General features: G+C 45.8%; 1 protein-coding gene across 3 annotated transcripts in view; it reads left to right on the forward strand.

Annotated features, from left to right (window-relative positions):
* AMOT (angiomotin) overlaps nucleotides 1-19,975 on the forward strand; it is a 55,644-nt gene that overhangs the window by 14,908 nt on the left and 20,761 nt on the right. For 2 of the 3 annotated variants that reach the window (XM_027893138.1, XM_027893139.1), the window contains exons 2-4: nucleotides 9,609-9,774; nucleotides 11,187-12,105; nucleotides 18,476-18,935. In XM_027893138.1, the coding sequence (XP_027748939.1) occupies nucleotides 11,234-12,105; nucleotides 18,476-18,935 (1,332 nt within the window). In that variant the 5' untranslated portion in view covers nucleotides 9,609-9,774; nucleotides 11,187-11,233. Of the gene's footprint in view, nucleotides 1-4,710; nucleotides 4,733-9,608; nucleotides 9,775-11,186; nucleotides 12,106-18,475; nucleotides 18,936-19,975 lie in introns of those variants that run through there. The other variant, XM_027893140.1, reaches the window with a different exon arrangement.

Below are 19,975 nucleotides of genomic sequence, written 5' to 3' on the forward strand. Positions count from 1 at the left end.
GTTTTCCCCCATCTGACTGTTGTTGCACATTCCCATATTTCAAGGTATTTTCAGACACTCACTTCCGAAGAAGTCCTCTCAAAGGGTTCCTAACCAAAACAACCTTATGGATTTTTTTTTTTTCCTCCTTGTTGTTGTGGACAATATAGTGGGAGTGGAATGTCCTTGGTTGCCAATGTTTGCTGCTAGGTATTCTCCTTCCATGGAGACCAAATGTTTGTAATAGTGTGAGAACAGCCATTCTTGGGGATTGGCAAAAAGGTTCAAGGCTCCCTTTCTCCGTTTCTGAAATACAAGAGAGGACTTGGGTCTCTTAGTTCTGCATAGAAGTGTTCCAAATTGCCTATTACTGTGGCTACACAGTTTCAGGAAGCACTAGAGGATTTGTCAAAGTGATTGAGTCTGTTGTGTTGAATCTGGGCCACAACCCTTTTCTGTAAGCTGGTTGCTTTCAGGACTTCTTTGCTTCTCTTCCTTTCTGATGAGCAGTTACTTTCTTGGTTACACTTTCATCTCCTCTTGTGCCTGATCCTCCCTCTCTGCGTGTTCCCCGTGGCCGTGGCAGCATCACCAACCACCCTGCCTTCCCAAATCCTTGTATTTATGAAGGAGCAGGCACAGGGCTGCCCTGGGAGCCTGCTGTGGCTGCAGGAGCTCCTCACTTGTCAAACCCTTCCACGCAGGAGAGTATTCCCAAACAGCTCCGGAATGCAGCGCTGGCCGCAGGAAGAACTGCACTCTGCCTTCAGCTTTTGCAGCAGTGTTTGGTTCATGCCTTGGACAGAGCTGATGCTGGAATTGTATCCATCTAAAAGTAATGGACTGTATGGAGAACTCTAAAGTCAGCAAATATCCAGGTCTTGCATATTCTGGCTCTCCAGAGTAGCCTTGAAATGTAATCTTCAAGACAGAAAAAAAAAATCTCAACAGCTTTGGGGAATAATAGTTTAAACTTGCTCCTAGGAGCAATTAATTTTTAAATCTGCAATATAATCTTTGTCTTGCTTGCCTACTATGCCTGTGAGTGAAAGGAGTTTTTCAGGATTGATGAAATGTGTGTTTACATTGACACTTGGATGTAATTTTATAGGTAAGAATGCATTTGAAATTCTGTGTATAAATGGCCATTCTGGGCAAACCAGACATTTGATGTCAGCAGGACATCAGTGACCGAGGAATGAATAGGGGGAAGAATAGGAATGGAAAAGTCATGAACAAAAAAAAACCCTTGAGAACAAAACAGAAAGACCTGTGGAAACAAAATTCTCAAAGCCTTAAAATCTCATTTTAGTAGAGTGGTGAGGTTACCGTGAGGTGCTCAGCTTGAGTGAGGGAAGAACATGTGCTGGAGTCTCCCGTGGTGCCTGGGGATCCTCAGTGCTGGTGATCTCTCCTGATGGTGGTTGGAGGTGTCATTCCTGGTTGGGAGCAGCTTGGTTGGCACTGGAGAAGTGAGGGCTCCCTGCTGTTTCTAGTGGCTGTGTCTCCTGTGTTACTGGCATGCAGTCTGCATTCTTGGTCCTGAAGAAGGGATTCAGACATAAATGCTGCCATTCATACTTCTTTTTTTTTTTTTTTTTAACTTTCTCGTCCTCTCTGAGAATGACTGTTGTCTGGTTTGGTTGTGTCTAAGCTTAAAATAAACTTTCGGATTTTTTTTTAAATACTAAATATCTGAAATTCTTTGGGAGTTTGGAGAAGTCTTTGGTCGTTTTCCTTGGTGACTACTGTTGGGCTGTATGAGGTTCATCAGTGTTGATTACATTATAGAACCAGATTTTGTTTAAGTGACAAAAAAACTTCACTGGTCTAATAAAATTGGTTTTTAAAGGCCTGTTTGTATTAACAAAGCACTTACAGGGTCTGATTGTAGACCAAGATGTTGCTGAGCAGTTCTCTTATAAGAATGTTTATGAATTAAGCTAATTTAGGATTTTGTTTAATGAATTAATTAGCATTTGTAAGACCTTGTCTAAGAGTTGTATCACAGTAATATTTGTTTGCTTTAAAATGTTTTCTGCTCTACACAACTTGTTTTTTAAAAGAATTACTTATTCTCTTAAGATTATTTACTGTAACCCTCAAGGAAAGTAATTCCACATTTCAGTGACTTTGTTCCCATCAGGGTTTGATGGACTTTTCCTGCTGTTCTAATTTGGGTGGTTCTGTGTTCAGCTGAAACAAATTTGATTGCTTCATACTAGGGCTAGCCTTTCTTGTTGTGGGGCTTGGGAAAAAACATCTTCCTAGTTTTCCCATTGTCTTTTTGAAACAAAACAGAGTTGAAAACTCCTCCGTATTTCTGGAGAGGCAGAACTTAAAACCAGTGAGGTGGCATCCCTGCCCGTGGAGGGGGGGTTGGAACAAGACGTGTTTTATGGTTCCTTCCAGCCCAAACCAGTCTGGGATCCTGGGATAGCCTGTGGAGATACACAAGGAATTAGGAATAGGGAGTTTTCTGAAATCATCCCTACCGAGTGCTGATACTCTTATCAGGTAAAAAACAAATTTGCAACATGTTCTACTGTAAGATGATGAAGGTTGAAGAGACCAAGAGCAATTACGTAGCCTATCCCACTCTTCCTTTGGATAAGATCATGGAGAGCAGGCAGAAAAGAGCATTCCAGAGCCACATGGGAAAAAAAAGCAGCTTTTGCTGTTGTCGAGTTGGGATTGGGTGTGGAACATTTGGATCTTTTTGAAAAAAAAAAAAAGAAAAAATAATAGAAAAATCTTAGCCCCCCTGGAGGGAAGAGTGGATTTCCCTCGTGGTGACGGAGCGGTTACCGTTCTGATCTGCAGAAGGAGGGGTGGCAATAGAAAGTGTGTGAGGGACCACTGGCCCCATGCTGTGCTGCTGAGGTGGATTTGGAAGGAATGTTTCCATGGAGCAGTCTCCAGAGGCTGGGATGCAGATCAGGTTGGTGGGTTTGTGCCCAGGGAGCCACCTGTGCTTTCTGTGCATTTGGTGGAGTTGGTTTGCTCAGTAGGGCAATACCTTTTTTCTGCAGCTGCTGGGGGTACCTGGCTGAAGTATCTTCTGTAGCTGCAGAAAACATTCAGAAGGTTCCCCTCTCTCCTGCTTACACAAGTTTTAGGATGTTTCTGGACCATTTAGGCAGGATCTGTCCTTGCTGTTCCAGTTATTACAGAAAATTGGCAATGAAGTTTGTGTTAGCAAGGAAGAGGTTGTGCTGGTATGGTTTACACAAGGTTTCCTAAGCAATACACCTAAAAACAATTATTTCCTACTGTAACTGCGTCTGCTTTGCAGTGGTTGTTGGAAAAGTTACACTGAAAGAAATCAGTTCCCTCAGTGACACAGTTGTGGCAATGAAAAACATAAATGTAGGCCAGGATTTAGCCAGTCACTGCCGTGCTAAAATGAATGTAGTAATATCTTCCTCCCAGTGTGGTGGTGAGGCTCAATTAATCATCTCACAAGTAATTAAAGGTTTTTTTTACAAGGTGCACGTGAACCCCCCAGGTGGTTACGATAAAAGAACAACACCAAACCCACTTTTCTAACATCGTTGCTTTCTAAAAATGTGGTGGTCTGGCTCTTCTGTTGGCTTTTGCTTTAATTCGTCTTCCTAATCCACGGAGATCACTCGGTGGTGTTGGGCTGTAGCAGTTCTGCAGTGGGTTTGTGCCCTTCCTTGAGCCACAGCATCTGGGACAGAGCATTGCCAGCTCCCTTGGGCCGACTGGCTGATAAGGTACCTGACAACTGATAAGGTGCCTGCACTTTAACTGTTCCTTTTTATAAAGGAAAAAAAAGGCAGCCCTTTAACAAAAAGGAGGGGCCCTGCCTGCCTCTTTTCTGGCTTCTGCAATGGGTCCTGTTAAATTCTGTGGAACTCCTCTGTGAAATAAGAAGAGCCCCTCCGTACGGGGACTTGAAATAGTTTAAATTGTGGTATTGCTAGAAAAAGCCAGAAAATTCAATTCTAAAGTTAGGCCATAGTCATTGTTTTCTTCTCTGCGTCCTTCTCCACCTGAGGTTTTTATTTATGTCAACATAATATATAAATTTTCAGCATGTCACAACTGACATATGAGAAGAAACTACCTTAAGGTAGTATAAACCAGATATATCTGTTTGGGGATCAGATCTCGATTGTTTTCAGGACTACTTAAGCTTTTAGGTTTGAATTTTGACTTTATTTTTAACATAGGTGGCGATTCCAATCTATTTTTTTTCTTTTCTTTTTTTTTTTTTTTAATCTTAGCAGCAATTAAAAGAGCCTGATCCCATCAGTAGGGACAAATGATGCACTGTCAACATTTTTGCTCCCTTCAGATAACGCACATGAAACACGGGTTGTGTGTTTGAAGATTACATTTTCCTCTCACATGGTTTTCATTATCTGAGGGCCCTGAGGAGAGGCCTGGACTAAATCAGGGAGGAAGGAATGGAGAAACCACACAATGCAATGAAAATGGTGCTGAGGCATAGCTGGGATGTTTGTGGGGCAGGGGCTGCTGACGCCAGAGGTGCTCTGGCAGCACCGAGGCGTGGAGCCCTCGGAGAAGGCGAAACTAAACTTGACGGTGAGTCAAAATCGCGCCTTGGCTTTGCAGCAGCTCCCCAGTTCTGCAGGGATAACGACTGGAAACCCGTGAAGCTGGGAGGAGACGAATCTTCCTTGGTCTGGGAGGCAGAAATGAGGCATGGTGTGACTAAAGCTGTGTGAGCTGGAGCTGGTTTTAGCAGGAAGACATCTGAGAGGTGAGATCTTGGCCTTTCTGGAGTTAGCAGCAATGCACCCATTGCCCGTGGTGGAATTTGTGTTTCATTAGTGATGCAGAAATTCCTGTACCTGCCCCTAAAGGGTTGTGTCTCTGCAGATGTGTCAGTAGTGTTAGGTAGCTCTGCATGAGAGTTTAAATAACTGAATGGTGTGGTGTGTTCCTGGAGAAATATTCCCAATAAGAACAGCTGGGCTGGTTTTGCTATTAGGACTGGGATATTCAGAATAAATCCTCCTGCCCCTGTGACTTCTAAAATTTTATGGAGGAACTTGAAATTCCACAGCATTCTTCTCAAAATGCTTAAAAGCCATGACACATTCCTATTTATACTGGGCTTTGTAAGTGTTTATTCTTCTCTTCTTTTTTTTTTTTTTTTCCCTTTGTAATATAAAACCTAAATTATGTTGCTGAAGATTATAGGAACTTCCCTGTGAAGAAACTGATACTTTTTAGTGAGGGAGCAGTAACTCAAAGGTCAAGTAAGGTCTTTTCAGTTTTTTTCCTCAGAGATGCTATTTAGGGAGGGTCTTTCTGTGTGGATGTCTTGATTTATTTATCTCAGTCCAGGCTGAGCAACTTGCTGCCTTTTCTTCAGGCCTTTCAGGGCTTTCTTGTGCTGTTCTGTGCCCAGATCCCAGTGCCCTGAGTGTCTGAGGAGAAGGATCAGTGGCTGTTGTTGAGGCAGTTCTAGTCCTTGCTCAGGTGGGCTGGGTTTGGCCCAGAGAGCTGCTGGAATTATGCTCAGTCTTCAGGTGTTGTGGTGGCCTCTCTCTGCAGCTGCCCGATGATCTAATGGAACGGGCATGCATATTATTTGTCCCCCTCCGGGTGACATTGTCCTTGCTTTTGGTGAAAAGAAGGAAGTTTTTCTGGTTTGCCCGGTGACTCTGGCCCTCTGGTATGAGGATGAGTAATGCTGGCACCGCTCCATGCACCTGCTCGGTGCCACCCTCTGAGATCACCTGAGCCAGAGGCAGCAGATGGGGCAGGCAGGGATGGGACGGTTGAATGGAAGCTGGGGAGGCGTTTATGGTTGGAGTCTGAAACCTCCTCCTGGTTAGGAGCAGGTGCTGAAATCCCCTCCCAGCGCTGGGGTTTGGTGTGTGCCGGCCTGGCAGGTTTGGGTGTCGGTGCCAGACGTTGGGGACCTTTATTCCCCGGGACCGTCCTGGTGTGTGTTCTCTCCCTTCCTCCTCCTTGGGTAAAACTGAAACGAAGCAAAGAGCGTTCAGTGATAACCTGCACTATTCATTAAATAATTTGGGACCTCGCCCTTGGGAATCTGGTGCTGCCAGCCACTTCAAAGCGAATGTGTGTGCAGAATAGCCGTGTTTCCAGTGGTCTTGGAGACACTGAGGTTGAGTGGATTTGGCAGGATCAGGCCATCAGCCTGCTGGGGTTTGTGTGGGCCGTGGAGCAGCAGCGTGTTTCCATTAACCAGTGGGTGACTCAGCATGGGAGCAGGTCCCTGCAGTTGCCTGGGGACCTCACAGCCAGTCCTCTCTGTGCTGTCTCTGTTTGGTGTTCCCCTCCTCTGTTACAACGTGCAGGTATGTCTGAAGATAACTCTGCACCTAAAAAACCAACCTCAGACTTCATCTAGCTGATAACATGCCATCACCTGTTGCCAACCAGGATAAACAGTATCACATGCACCTCTTCTAAGAAAAAAAAAGAATTATTTTGCAGAGTTTGCTGCTGGAGCTTCAAGTCTGTAACTGGATTGTTTTATGTAGGAGTGACACAAAATTTAGGGGTAAAACTGAAAGTGCTTAACTGTCCTCCAGCCCTCTCGAGGTGGTGAACCTGTTCTGGTCCCACCTGATGTGTAAGATAATTAGCTCCTTGGCTAAGCAGTAATTCTGGGCAAGTATGCACAGGCTGTCCTCACAGGGACTCTTGCATTCCTCTTAGTTTCACAAGCTAAAGAAAGATCTTTCTCTTTGCTTGTGAGGTTATTATTGCTCCATGCAGGTTAATTGAGCTATAGCATTAGAGGCACTCATCAAGCAGTGGTGAGTCGTTCACTTGTCTAAGCTTGTTTATTTTTATAATGCTGAAAAATATTTGCATGCCGTACAGAAATGTGTTGCTTTGATTCCCTACAGCCTGGCAGTATTATCATTTTTAATTCTTCATTAATCTTTCTTTCTCATGAGGGACTGGCAAGGTTCCTGTGCATAATTACATGATCTTTAGGACAGAAGCCTCAGCTACTGGGTTTTTACACAATGCCCTACAAATATGAGGCTTTTCTTCCTTAAACAGTACCCACGCTACCTCCCCTTTTGTGCCCATTGATCTCAGCCTGGTGAAACACTCTTTGCAATTGCTGTGTTGGTTCTACCAGCTCTGGGTTCTGATGTTTCCTCAAGAGCTTCTTCCTCAAGTTGCCGTGGATAATTTCGGAGCAGGGGTTAGAATGAGGTGTGAGAGGACAGAACTGCCATGCTGGGAGCAGATTGCGAAACAGGTTCTTCCTGGGAAATCTCACAGTGGTTCCTGGGATTAGAATTGATCCAGACCTGAATTTCCCACTGCAAAAGCAAGGTGTTTCTAGGCTTCTTGGCTATGGAGAGTGCACCATCTAATCCCTAAGGCAGTACAGTTTGGCAGAACTGTTGGAAGTCTGATTTCAGCCCTGTCCTTCGTAATAGATTTAGGCTAACCTCCCAAATATGTCTGTTTAAAACGTCTGCAGAACCTTTCCAATTTCCTTCCAGCTCTATCATAACAACCTTTCCAGTGCATCTCACTAATTTCCATCTTTGGCACGCTGCAAACTGAAATTGCTGGAAGAGCCTAACACAAATTGAGTTTGGGTCCAACCAAATAAATAACACATGGGCTCCAGCACTGCTTGTACTGTTCATTTTTGTGTTTCGTTATTAGAAAAGTTAACTCACTGGTTCTGCCAGGAGTTTCCAGCTTGCTCAGAGAGCAGATTCCAGGAATGCTGCCACCCAAGTTAGTTGCACAAGATTTTCTTTGTTAATTAAATGGGATAAATGGGATAAAACTGGATAAAAAATAGCCTTAATGCTCTTAGTGGGTATTTGTTGGCCAGAATATTGTTATGGTGTATCTCAGTCCACCTTTTGCCTTGGATTTCCAGGCTGATTCCAGGTACATCCACACTAAAATCAGTAGTGTTCAGTTCCAGCCAATGTTTTCAGTGTGAGCTGGGGCCTCCCTTCCTGGGCTCAGCAGGGTAAGCTGGTAGTGCTGAGGAGTGAAGCTGTGTGTGTGAAATGGTTCCTGGAGCCTTTGAAGGAGTTAAACGTGCACAGATTGGATTTGTCTGTTGAGAAAATCTGTAAGGCAGAATCTCAAGCTGGGTTGTATCTTTGTATTAAAAAAATAAACAACGCTCCCCCCCCCCCCCCCCCCGCTTAGATTTTTCCAGTTGAGACAAAAGAAATCTTTGGGTGGAAAGGCAGCATCATATTGCATAATAAAAGGCTTTTTATGCTCCAATAAAAAGGGTTGCTCAGGGGCAGCTTGGTTTAAAAGGAATAAAAAAAAAAAAAAAAGAAGAGTCAGTGATGATCCTGGTGTGAGGGGGATGAGGAATCCCTAACTTCAGTTGTGTAACACTGGGAAAAGAGGTTAGAAATTGCTCTAGTTATCTGCTATCTTAATGCCTGGCTTAAAGGTTCTTTACTGCATATTTGCTGGCAGCTGTTTTCAATATATCCCTCTTGAGCTAAGTCACCAGTTAAGAATTTGACATTAGCTGGTTTTTTCAACCACCATCTTGAAGTACCACACCACACAACACTGCCTTGTTCTCTCCTTAGATATTGTTCATGTGCCTTGAAATTGCTGTTGACACCTCAAGTATTTAACTTGCAGATCTGAGATCGTTTTCGTTGGGTGTGGATGTGTGCCATAATAAGCCAGAGACAGAACTATCCATGTCTGCATTCCTTCGCTACATCTGTTCATTTTAATTTTTTTTTGCAGCATTCCAGGAAATTAGGTTAAATTATACATATCAATGAATAGTTTTAATGTCAGAAGTTCTGTTTTCATTGCCTTCCCTTAAAGTATGAACACACCGAGTGCGCAAGTACCTTTCTCTTCTTTGGCATTGCTTGCATTTTTCTTTAGGACACCTTCAGCAGTAGATTTAACTGCTTGAATAACACACCTAAATACACATTTTTTTAGTGTTCTCCTGATTTTCCACTCAATGGTTAAGGTTTCTTTACTGCTTCATATTCTGAAAGAGAAAAGTCACGTAATTAAAGAATGTTTTGGGAATTAGAGCTGTGCTCTGCATTATATTTCTGGCATAAACCCCGTCAGTGTCCTTTTCCTCCCCTCGCTTTCCCAGTCTGTAAAATAAAGCTAATATTTGTATACTGATCATTCTCACAGTCATTCCTCAGGCACAGGGTGTTGAAGTTTAGAAAAGTATTTCTCTGTATCACCGTGGTTCGTCAAAGGATTTCTGCTGATACAGTTCAAAATGCACAGCACCGCTGGCAAAGGAGCCACAAGCACCAGGGCATCCTCATCTGCGTTGCAGCTTTCATTCTGAGCGAAAAAATAAAACAATGGAGTTAAAGAATTAGCGGGTTTTAATCACTGTTTCACTTGGAGGCACAGATGGGACAGAGCATTACTTGGCAGCGTTTAATCTTGGAGCAGAAATGGTCATGATTAAAGCAGCAGCTGGAGTAGATTGCTAGGGACAGGGGGATTCATTCATCCTAAAGGGATCGAAATTGCTGGGCTCTGGTATAAAACAAGAAGCTACAAAAGGGAAATCTGAAATATGGGCCAAGGTTTATTATTTCTAGGGTCTCATCTGCTGATTAAAACGATGTTTTCGATGCTTTCCTCAGAATTATTTTGGAAGGGAGGAGAGTATCAAGTGATCTGGCCTACCGAAGAGGAGCCTGAAGCCATCTCCGAGGGGGAATTTTGGACTTGGAGGAGGAAGGCTGAGTGTGTCCCCCCATGTGGCAGAACTGCTCCTCCTTACCAGGGAACTCCAGGTGAAGGACATAGGTATGTGCCTCTTCCAACTTCCCGAGAGTCGAGCTCCAGGCCAGGTGACAGGGCCTCAACTCCCAGCTGGGTGAGGCAGCCTGGAACGAGGTGGAGTTTGACTTTCTCTTCCTTAATATTTGTAGAAGGCTTTTGTCTCTGGCTGGGTTCCTTGTGTTTCAGGGGCTGGCTGGCCCGAGGGAGGAGAGGGGGTGGTTGTGGAGATGCAGGACAAAGCAGAACCTTCAGGGGTTGACTCCTGCAGCCCATTCCTGATTCTGCCACGGAACTTGTTCGGAGCAAGTTACCCTTTGCCAAGGGACAATGTTATCCAGAAAAAAGGTGTCCAAATAAAATGCTAGAATACCAGCATGTGTTCTGCTGTCAGGGCAGAGCCACAGTTTAGCCCACAAGTGAGGCATACCCTCTATTCTGAGCTGTTCTAGCTCAAAAGGAGCTCTGCTTTCAGTTAGATGTCTCAAAGGTATCGTTAATTTTTGATATTTCAGCTCATGCAGTGCAATGCCAATGGGCTTGAGTTTCCATGACCAGTTCCTGGTTCCACTGGGAGACTGGCTGAAATGTAATAATCCCTGTTGGTCACTGGCTTAGTCTGTGCTTAGGATGTGCTTGACATTGGCTCTTTGTGTTTCTCTCATTGGGACACAGTGGTTTTTTCCTGCCACTCAGAGGTCTTTTTCTGTCGCTTAGATCACACAACTCTCTTTCCTCCCCTTGCATTTGCATGCATTCTGCTGATGATATTTAGATGTGTGAGGATTTGGTTGCCTTTGTGTAGCAGGAAGTCGCCGAGTCCTCACTTGTACCGTGCGTGGTGTTTTCTGCAGCAGGGAGAGTGGGTGCTGATCTCACTCTGGGCATTTCATAACTCTGAAAACCTGCTGGCTAACGAGGTATTCATTAATTGCTTCAAACAATCTAAGCTAAGAGATTTTTTTTTACTTCCTTTGAACCAAATGCTATCTCAATGGGCCTCTCTTTTTTCCTTTTTCTTTCCCTTAAAACTGACAAATTGCTGATTTGTCACCCTTTAATCCTTGTCAGCCTGCGAATATGGGAAGTGTATTTCACCACTGGCAGCTCTGAGAGTAAAGCAGACAGGTCTCAGGCATTTTTGCCATCATCCTGTGAATTCCAGGTCTCCTTTTTGCCTGAGATGCTGTCTGAGGTATTTGGCATGCATGCCTACTGCCTGCAGTTGATCGATTTGCCTATAAACTTGTTCATCACCTTTCTGAGGCTTTACCCCCTGGCATGCAAGTCCTTCTTAGGTCAAGGACCTTGATGACCCCCATTGTTGTGGGAACCTTTGGTAATCTAACCTGCTTCTTTTCTGTATTTCCAGCCATTGCTCTTAAATATCCCTTGTTTGATCCGGCTCGGGCGCTAATATCCGTGTCTCCTTCCCTCAGGTCAAGGGCAGCTTTCACATTCCACCCAAAAGGCACCAGAGTTTGAGATGAGGAATTCAGAAGAGCAAGCAGCTACGACAGTTTTACAGCGCCTGCTGCAGGAGCAACTCCGATACGGAAACCCAAATGACAACCGGAACCTTCTTGCCTTACACCAGCAGGCCACAGGGAATGCCCCCCCTTTCAGCAGCACTGGCAGCCCGGCATCTCAGAACGAAGGGCTGAGCTCCCAGGACCACCAGCTCGTGACTCATGCTGCCCGTCAGGAGCCCCAGGGCCAGGAGATACAGGTGGACAACAGCATCATGGAGAAGCAGCTCTCCCCTCGGCTCCAGAACAGCGAGGATCTCCCGACCTACGAGGAAGCCAAAGTCCAGTCCCAGTATTTCCGGGGCCAGCCGCACGCCAGCGTCGGGGCAGCCTTCTACGTAACGGGGGTCACCAACCAGAAGATGAGGACTGAGGGGCGGCCCACGGTGCAGCGGGTGAGCCCAGGGAAGGTCCACCAGGACGAAGGACTGAAGGACCTCAAGCAAGGGCACGTGCGCTCCCTGAGCGAGAGGTTGATGCAGCTGTCCTTGGCCACCAGCGGGGTCAAGGCCCACGCGCCGGTCACGAGCGCGCCGCTCTCCCCCCTCTCTCCGCTTTCTCCTCAGCAGTCCAGCGACCCTTATAAAAATTCCGGCTCCAATGAGTTCTACAAGAACTCGGTGCAGCCCCCTTCCCAGCCCAGCATGAAAGGAATGGAGCAGCGGGGCCCTCCTCCCGAGTATCCGTACAAAAACGTGTCCACCCCGGCCATGAACTGCAAACCTCAGGACTCGGGACATTTCTACAGTGACCATCGCATGAGCCAGCAGGGAAGATCTGATGGGCCTATGATGAGGTATCAGCACCCCCCCGAGTATGGGTCAGTCAGGTAAGCAAGATCCTAAATTCCAGGGCAGCCATGTAGAGAAAGACGGTGTAAAACACAGTCCATTGCCCTCGCTCCTGAAGCGGGTTTTCTGTCAGCAAAGATCCCATCTTTGTGTTGGGAGATGACATATCGTGTTCACCCACGGACTGACTGGAAGGAGTGTTACCTGCTTCAGTTGGTGACTGGAGAGGACTATTTTTTATTAAAAAAACCCAAAACCAGCAAAGAAACAAAAAAAACCCCACAATGAAGCAAAACCCCCCAAAAAAACCCTCAAAACAAGCCAGCTCGATTTTATGGCATGGGAAAGTTTAATGCTGAGGCTCCAGAGCCTTACAAAAGCTTTACTACGAAAGCCAAAGTTATGGTGTGATTCATTGTAGAAACTTGCACTTGGTTACTGCGAGACTTGAGCTGTTGTTTAATTATGTCTGTCCAGACAAAAGATGTTTTAAAAACTGCATCCCATAGGAAAGGAGAAAGTGAACGAAAGGTGCAGGTAACAGAAATCACCTGAGCTTCCTGTAGAGCTTTTCAAATTTTATCTTCAGTGGACTGAAGTGTAGGAGTGGAAAATGGAGTGTGCTTAGTACCTCATCCCAGACTTGCTTGTTTAGCTTTTGCTAATTTTCCTTGCATCATTTGAAGTCTCAGCCTGTTCTGGTTCGCTCTAGATGAGGAGCTGGACTTGGCTGGAGTCAAACTCTGATGTCCATGTGGGGGAAGATGAAGTTTTCTGAAGGTGGGCTTAAACCCCAGCTTTACTTTACCTGTTTCCATCCCATCCCTATCCAAGACCAGGTGGGATTTGCTGTGATGATTTTGGCCTCGTTTTGAAGCTAAAACGCTAATACAAAGGAGCAACAGGATGGCATTGCTGCAATAAGTAAATGGTGTGGTCTCTGTGGGTTTGTGTTTGCAGATATTACGTGATGTTCCGAGGGGAGCACGATGAAGAAACCAGTCAGTATTTGGGAGCAGATTCTGAGCTTTGCAGAACTTGAATCTGCTCAGAATCTTCCTAGTCCTATGAGGAGCTATTTTCAGAGTTTGTCCACCATTGTTTGTGATCTGAAATGACTTCAGCAGCATACAAGCCTGATGAAAAGGCCCTTTGATCTGGCTAAATAAATAATAAAGAGGCCAGGAAAAGGGGAAGTAAAGGGTTTAGGGGAGGGTAATGATTGTAGAAGCTTGTTGCAAATGTTTTTTGAAAATTCAAAGACCTTAAACCTCTGCCGCGCGGGGCAGGGAAACAGATCCTCGATGGTTATGCTGCATCAGAAATACTCCAAATATATATGCAGGGAAAGTGGCCTTAGCCTGCTTGCCGTTTAAGGGAGAGGTATTTGAAAACACGCCAGTAGTCAGCTCCTCTAGACAGGGTGATTTTTGTCTGTATTGGAGGGATCCTGGCTGCTTTGAAAGAACATGGTGGGGGGGAGCGGAGGGGAGGAGAAAGGTTCAGCTGGCAAGGTTTCCAGTAGGGGAAGCAACTGAAATTTGTCTTCAAAGCATTGGGAATCTAATGAGGTTACTTTTTAACCTAAATAGCTGCACAGAGAAGAGGTTTCCTTTGCAAGCAAATGCTGAAGAAGTAGAACAATTGCAAGACTAATCCATAAATTACAGAGCAGCGTAGCAAAGGAAGGGAACGAGTCCTCTATTCCCCTCCCTCTCCCACACACTGTAAGAGAAACTTAAACAAGAAACCTTCTGTGTTACTAAAGGTGCAGCTGGGGTGATGGTGTGGGGATTTTAAAGGCACGCAGCTCTCTGGGAGAGAGAGTTTGCCTCCCACGAGGGGTGTCTTTGCAGCCTCCCGTTTTCCTGTGCCGCAGCTCGGTGTTTATCGGCATTCGTTTGGATTGGTAAATGTGTGCATTTTTTGAACTGTGCGTCAAGGAAACAAAGCCCCTGCTCTCCGCTCCCGAGGCCACACCCTTTTCTGCGGGTTTTTCCCCTCATTGTTCGGGGGAATTTGAGGGTGACCTAATGATGCAGTTAAATAAAACTCGTTGAGCAAGATAAACATTGGGGAATTCACAGCATTCTCATGCTTCACCCTCCCCAGTCTGGGAAAGGAATGGGCTGTGTGGTAAGTTTAAACCAGTCTGCAAACAGTTTGCCTCACCTGCTCCTGGGCGGTGTAAGTTTGGGAACAGTGTATGTCGGTAATGATGTTGGTTTAATGTAAATGCCAGGCATGCCGGAGGCATGTGTGCTGTTATTTGGAAATTTTCAGGAAGGCTCACAAGAGGGCTGGCTGCCTGTGAAGCTCCAAAATCCTGTTCTCTCCCTAATACCTGCACTGCACTTGGGTGATGAAAACAAGCCTCCAGGTCTAACAGGGGGAGGACGAGTGCCTCGGACTCGGTGTCCAGGGTCTCTCCTGTGAGAAGCTCAGCGAGAGCTGCTGCAGTTTTGGGTGCAGAGGAAATTCCTGTCTCTCCGATTCAAGTGCCATCCTCTGTTTGGAGCCCAAGCGACCGAGCTCCCGCTGTGGTGATTAATCCCATCGACTTCACAGAAAGTTTCTGAGAGGCAGGTCTGCAGAATTTGTCCCATAATTAGTAAATCACTTCTGTGCGCTGCGTTCCCCTGAGCCGCATCAAAGTGGGGGCTAATCAGGTATGACTGGGAAGCAGAACAAAAATGTCTGGGTTTGATTTCAGCTGTGTAATGGAGTGGAGCCTGCTCCCTCCCGCAGTCAGCACTTCCTGGTTTGTGCAGGAGGGCTGGGGAAGAGAGGGGAACTGGAGCTTCTCGAACCTGAAACAGCCAGGAAGAATGTAACGAGCCAGAGACCTTTCCCGAGCCCTTCACTTGTCTGCCTTCCCCGCTGTGTTGCTCTGCCCCCTGATTTTCTGTGTGACTCCGCAGTCCTGGCTGCCCCAGCACTCCTGCTCTCAGCTGCCTCACCCCCTATCTCTGTCTTCATCACTTAAAAGCTGAGGTGACCCTTGCAGTTGCAGAACCATAAATCCAGGTTTGCGCTTGGCCCACGTGGAGTGTTTCTCTGATATGCACCAGAGACTGTCAGGCAAGCAGAGATTCTTGTGTGATACAGTCTGCAAAGTGAAGTGGTGCTTAAAGTTACGCTTCCAAACTTAAACAGTTGTTGGAATTATTGCTCTGAGGTCTTTTTTTCCCCTGCGTTTGGCATTTTCAGGTCTCTGTGACACTGAGGCAAGTGGAAGCAGATTGCATAATTTTGTTTTCCATGTATTTTGAGAGGCTGCATTTTTTCTGAAGTGGTTAGTTCGGATAAACTTCTGATTACTAGTGGCAGGTTTACCCAAGGACTCATTCTCTCATGAAGGGAATTTTCTGCTTCCATTCTATCAGCAATACTGTTAGGTGACACCAGTAGTCATTTGAATCTTAAAATTTGCAGTCTGGCCTAAAAATCTTGAAAAGTCTGGTTATGTTCATTTACCTTTTCTGAATCTCTCAGCTCAAAATTGTTTAACCAGAGGAACAAATTCTTCAATCCTCATGTTAATATGAAAGAATCTCAGAGCCAGGTATTTTGTACCCACAAAATACATGTAAGTATTTTGATAAGACAAAACTGTAAGCAGTGGGGATGCTAAAAAGTTCTTTGAATGTGCATGTGAAAGTTTACATGCAAGATCTTAAAAAGTCTAATGTCACTGTGAGGTTACCAGGGTTTTTAAATACATTTTTTTTTAAAGGTAGGATGTATTACCCCAGCCATGTTATCTTGTTCTGCTGGGAATATAAATGCATTTGTGGCATTTGGAAGCCCTAATGCTGTTGGTGATGCCCCAGAACTGGAGGTTCCCAGCTCTCATCTTTTTGCTTGAGCCCACAAGGTCAGCCTAATTTCAAGATTATGGGAGGCTTTGGATGTGAGTACCAAGATGCTGGATATCTTGGAAGTATATCCTGTTTAGAAATACTCACCCATGATTTCCTGGAGTTGTTCTTTACAAGAAGTGTTTGGGGTTTTTTTTAAAGCATTACTAGGCGTGTCAGCACGACTGTCCCTTCAGAATTTAAGTGCTGCTGTTGTTTCTCTTTGGCCATCATTTTGTGCCTTTCCTTAGTGCTCAGGGTGGCAAGGTTCTGCCACTGGGTTTCTGAGAACAGAATAACAAGTTTCTAGTCAAACAACTCAAGTTGTTAACATTGGCATCTAAATAGTCCTCCTCAGGCTTGTAAGATGAACTCGCTGAGACCACCGGGATCAGTCTCTGAGTAGCTGCTTCAGGTTGTTTTCAGACTGGAAGAGAGTATTTTGTAGGTTGAAAATTGGCTTTTTTTTGCATCCACGAGGCACACTGGGAGCATAATTCTTTTGATCTAACCTCCGTAGGTCTTCACAGATTAAATGTCACAGCGAGGCCATTCCCTAATTGATTATAACATCAAAGCAGAGCTGCCTGGTGATAGGTAAAGAACAAGCTCAAGGAGATGAGTGGTTTGTGAGGATGCAAAGTTTTAACTCTGCAATGGGTGAGCTAAGAAGGGAGCTGGAAACCACCTAAGACAAACCAGGTGACCTTGAGCGTGGCCTGTGATGGTTTTGCCTCGTTCTCCATTATGAGAACTGACAAATAAAGTTAATGAAATCAGTGCAACAATAAGTAGAGCTGCCCTCCTGGGAGGGGAAGAACCAAATTGCTGCTACTAAACGGAACATTCCTGAGGAAATTAATTGCACATCGCTCTTCTGCCTGAGTGACCCCTGAAATCCTCCTGCTGCATATGATAACTTCTGGGGAAATACAGCTCCTGAAATGATGTTGCTGGCAGGGACCACAATCACCTGTGAGCGTGAGAAAGAGAGGAACAGTAGCTAAAGCGGTGATTCTTTGTCTTTTTTCCTAACTGACAAAGGCTAGATTAGTTTCCCCGTTAAGGATTTGTTGCATGAGCTTGGAGGTTTCCATACACCTTCCCTGCTGGGAAGCAGGGAAATGAGACATGAGGTGCGTGGTACTGAACTGGTGAAGGCTGGGGATGGCTGAACTCTGCCAGCCAGATGTGAGGAATGCCGGTCATGCCGGAGCTTCCTCTTGGACAGGGATGAGGACTGGATTCCTTCTTTGTGCTGAGAACAGGAAGGAGGATGCTGAGACTCTGCATTTGGGCTGAGAAGCCCGTTGTGTAACCCTTTAGTTCCCAGTTCAGCTTCCTCTGAGGCTCATTCCTCATTCCTGCCGGTTCCTCCGAGGCTCCCGGTGCCTTGGGAGCTGCCTTGTCCCTCCAGGTCCCCGCAGGGTGTGTTGGGTCCCTCCCAGGAGCGCAGAGGGCCGTGGGGATATTCTGTAGGAGCCATGGCCAGGTGGAACAACAACAGTGCGTGCTTTTCCAGCTGTAGGGTTGAACTGCATCCCAAAGGCTGGGAAATTTTACCAGAGCAGCAGGAGAGTTTCAGAAGAGGTTGAACTGCCAGACTGGGCCTGCAGCGGGCTGAGCTCGGGCGGCAGCACCGAGAGGGAGTGGCTTCAGCTGTTGGAATAAAGAACATGCAGAGAAGTTAAAGGTTGGATGTCTTTGGAGGAGAAAAGCAAAACCTGCCTCCTGAGGTCATCCAAGCGTGATAAATCCACACAGTCTCCTAAGAAAGATTTCTTACTTGGCTAAGGCGGCAGAAGTTGAGCTGGGGATCTCCAGAGCCTGGGAAATGTGAGCTGGTGTAGCTTGGAGTCAGTTCTGTGATGGACTCAAGCATGTTACAGATTGCTAGATCTGTCTTTGATATCCTGCAGAGGCTGTTGTTAAGAACAGTGAACATAGCCACTGCATGGGACTGAGGAGGGTTTGAAATCAAAAGGCTGCTTCTGATTCTTAGGTTGGTTTTCAGTTCTTTTACCTGTCTCATCTAACCACGCTGCAGCTTCTCGGTTGCTAGTTCAGAAAGCTCAAATCAGTAGTGCTGGTGTACTGGCATCAAGCTTAGCCAATCCTTTTAGCTCTGTATCCTGAATTGCAGAACAAAACTCATTGTTTTCTCGTGAGAGATGGCACTTAAGGCCGTAAGGGTAGAACAAAAGAACCCATTCCCAGCAGTCCTCGGTTGAGCAGTTTTATTTGCAAAGGGTGATGAAAAGTTATGAAAATAATTTTGGTCAGTAGTTGTTGCTGGACTTAGTGTTTGTCTAAAAAATAGTCTCAAGAGGAAAGACCTGTGTGCTCTTAGAATATATTTTCTGATAAAGGTTTTATGTTGAATGAAACATTTTTAAAAACAAATGTATAAAATTGAAAAAAACTTCACGTGAGTCTATTGTGTGGAAAGACCTGTGCATGGGAGCTCCCTGGGTCATCCCACACCTTGTCACTGGGTTTTTGCACCTTCTGCACGCCTGTGATGGAGCCTCTGCCCTCTGTTTTCCAGGCAGAACCCAGATGTGCCGCTGCAGTTACAACAGAGACCACCTCACCACCACAGCCCGACGTCTTCCTTGACATCCCTGGGATCTCTGACTTTGCTTCAGTCTCCACCACCGTCGAGGCTGTCCCCTTCCCAACATCAGCAACCTCTGACTCCGAGCCAGGCAGATCCTGGCATTCTGCCACGGACCCAGCAGCCTTTCTTGTCCAACCAAGTCCATCAGGGAGATTTGTACCGGCTATGCCAGCCCTTCCTTGGCCCGCAGCAGCAGCAGCAGCAAGGCGACTCCTACTCCGTGATGCCCCGGGCTCAGCAGATCCCTTCCCCGTATCAGCAGATGCAAGTAGATCCTTTTGCCATCGTTTCCAGGGCCCAGCAGATGGTGGAAATCCTGTCAGAAGAGAACCGGTCTCTACGACAGGAACTGGACGGGTGTTATGAGAAAGTGGCCCGGCTGCAAAAGGTGAGTGTTCTTGGTAGGAATTCAGGTACAGCCCATAATTGAATCACCTAATCTGCTGCTGTTACATTCCTTGCTTAACAAATTGGTTAACTACTTCAGAGTCTTTCACATGCAGATCGATTGGTTTGTATCCTGTCCCTTTGGGCACCAGCTTAACTTTGTCAGAAGATAGAATCAAAGCCTTCAGTTTTCTGCTAACAGTTTATTTCTGCTAACGTGCTCAGAAGCACGTCCTCATTGGCTGCTGAAGAGGTCGACTGCTTGGCTTGCTTGGTTAAATTAAGGCTTGTGCCCAGGATAGCAGCAGGTTTTGTTTTCTCTGAAAGATTTCAGAGGCTGCAGGAAGGGCCTGTTTGGACTAGCACCAGGGCATAGTCGCTTGAGGAGGCACAGGGGACATTGCAAGTAGTGCTGCTATGGCTACATTAAAGACATTTGGACTGCAGGACTGGGACTGAAACTTCTTTTGTCTCTGTCTCAATGCCACACAACTTCCCTGAAAACTTAATGTCTTGATTTGGACCCAGCTATTTGCCACCTTTGGCTTTTTGAAACAAGCAGAGTATATGATGCTAAAACATTTGAAAAGAAAATATCCCGGTGAGACCCATCATTAATGTGCATGTCGGGAGGTATTTTCATACCTCCTTGGAGAAATAACTTCTTGATGACCAGTGGTTTAAAGCTGTGCAGCAGGTCAGCTTGGCTTTTGCTTTGCAGCTGTGGAAAGGCTGATGCTACTTCCAATTCAGGACTCTGTGGGCCTTGCTGTTCTCTTTGCACTGAGCAGTGTCCAGGGCCATAAAAATGTGTGACTGCTTGAAACGCCTGTTCGAGTTCAGGTTTGACCATTGTGGCTTTCCACGCTCATTTTTTGCTATGGTGCCTCTTCTCAGGGACATAAGTTTGGTTTATTGTATTTTTAGAGGGCTCCTGACAAGGAAATGCTTCAGAGAAGTGTTTGGCAGCTTCCTGATGGTGACAGAAGGATAAAAATGCACTTCCCTCCACTTCCAGGCTAGAAAGAAGGATAGAACATA

The sequence above is a fragment of the Empidonax traillii genome, unplaced genomic scaffold (assembly GCF_003031625.1).
Source record: "Empidonax traillii isolate 1590-97213 ecotype Southwest subspecies unplaced genomic scaffold, ASM303162v1 scaffold383:size710549, whole genome shotgun sequence".
NCBI classification, from domain to species: domain Eukaryota; kingdom Metazoa; phylum Chordata; class Aves; order Passeriformes; family Tyrannidae; genus Empidonax; species Empidonax traillii.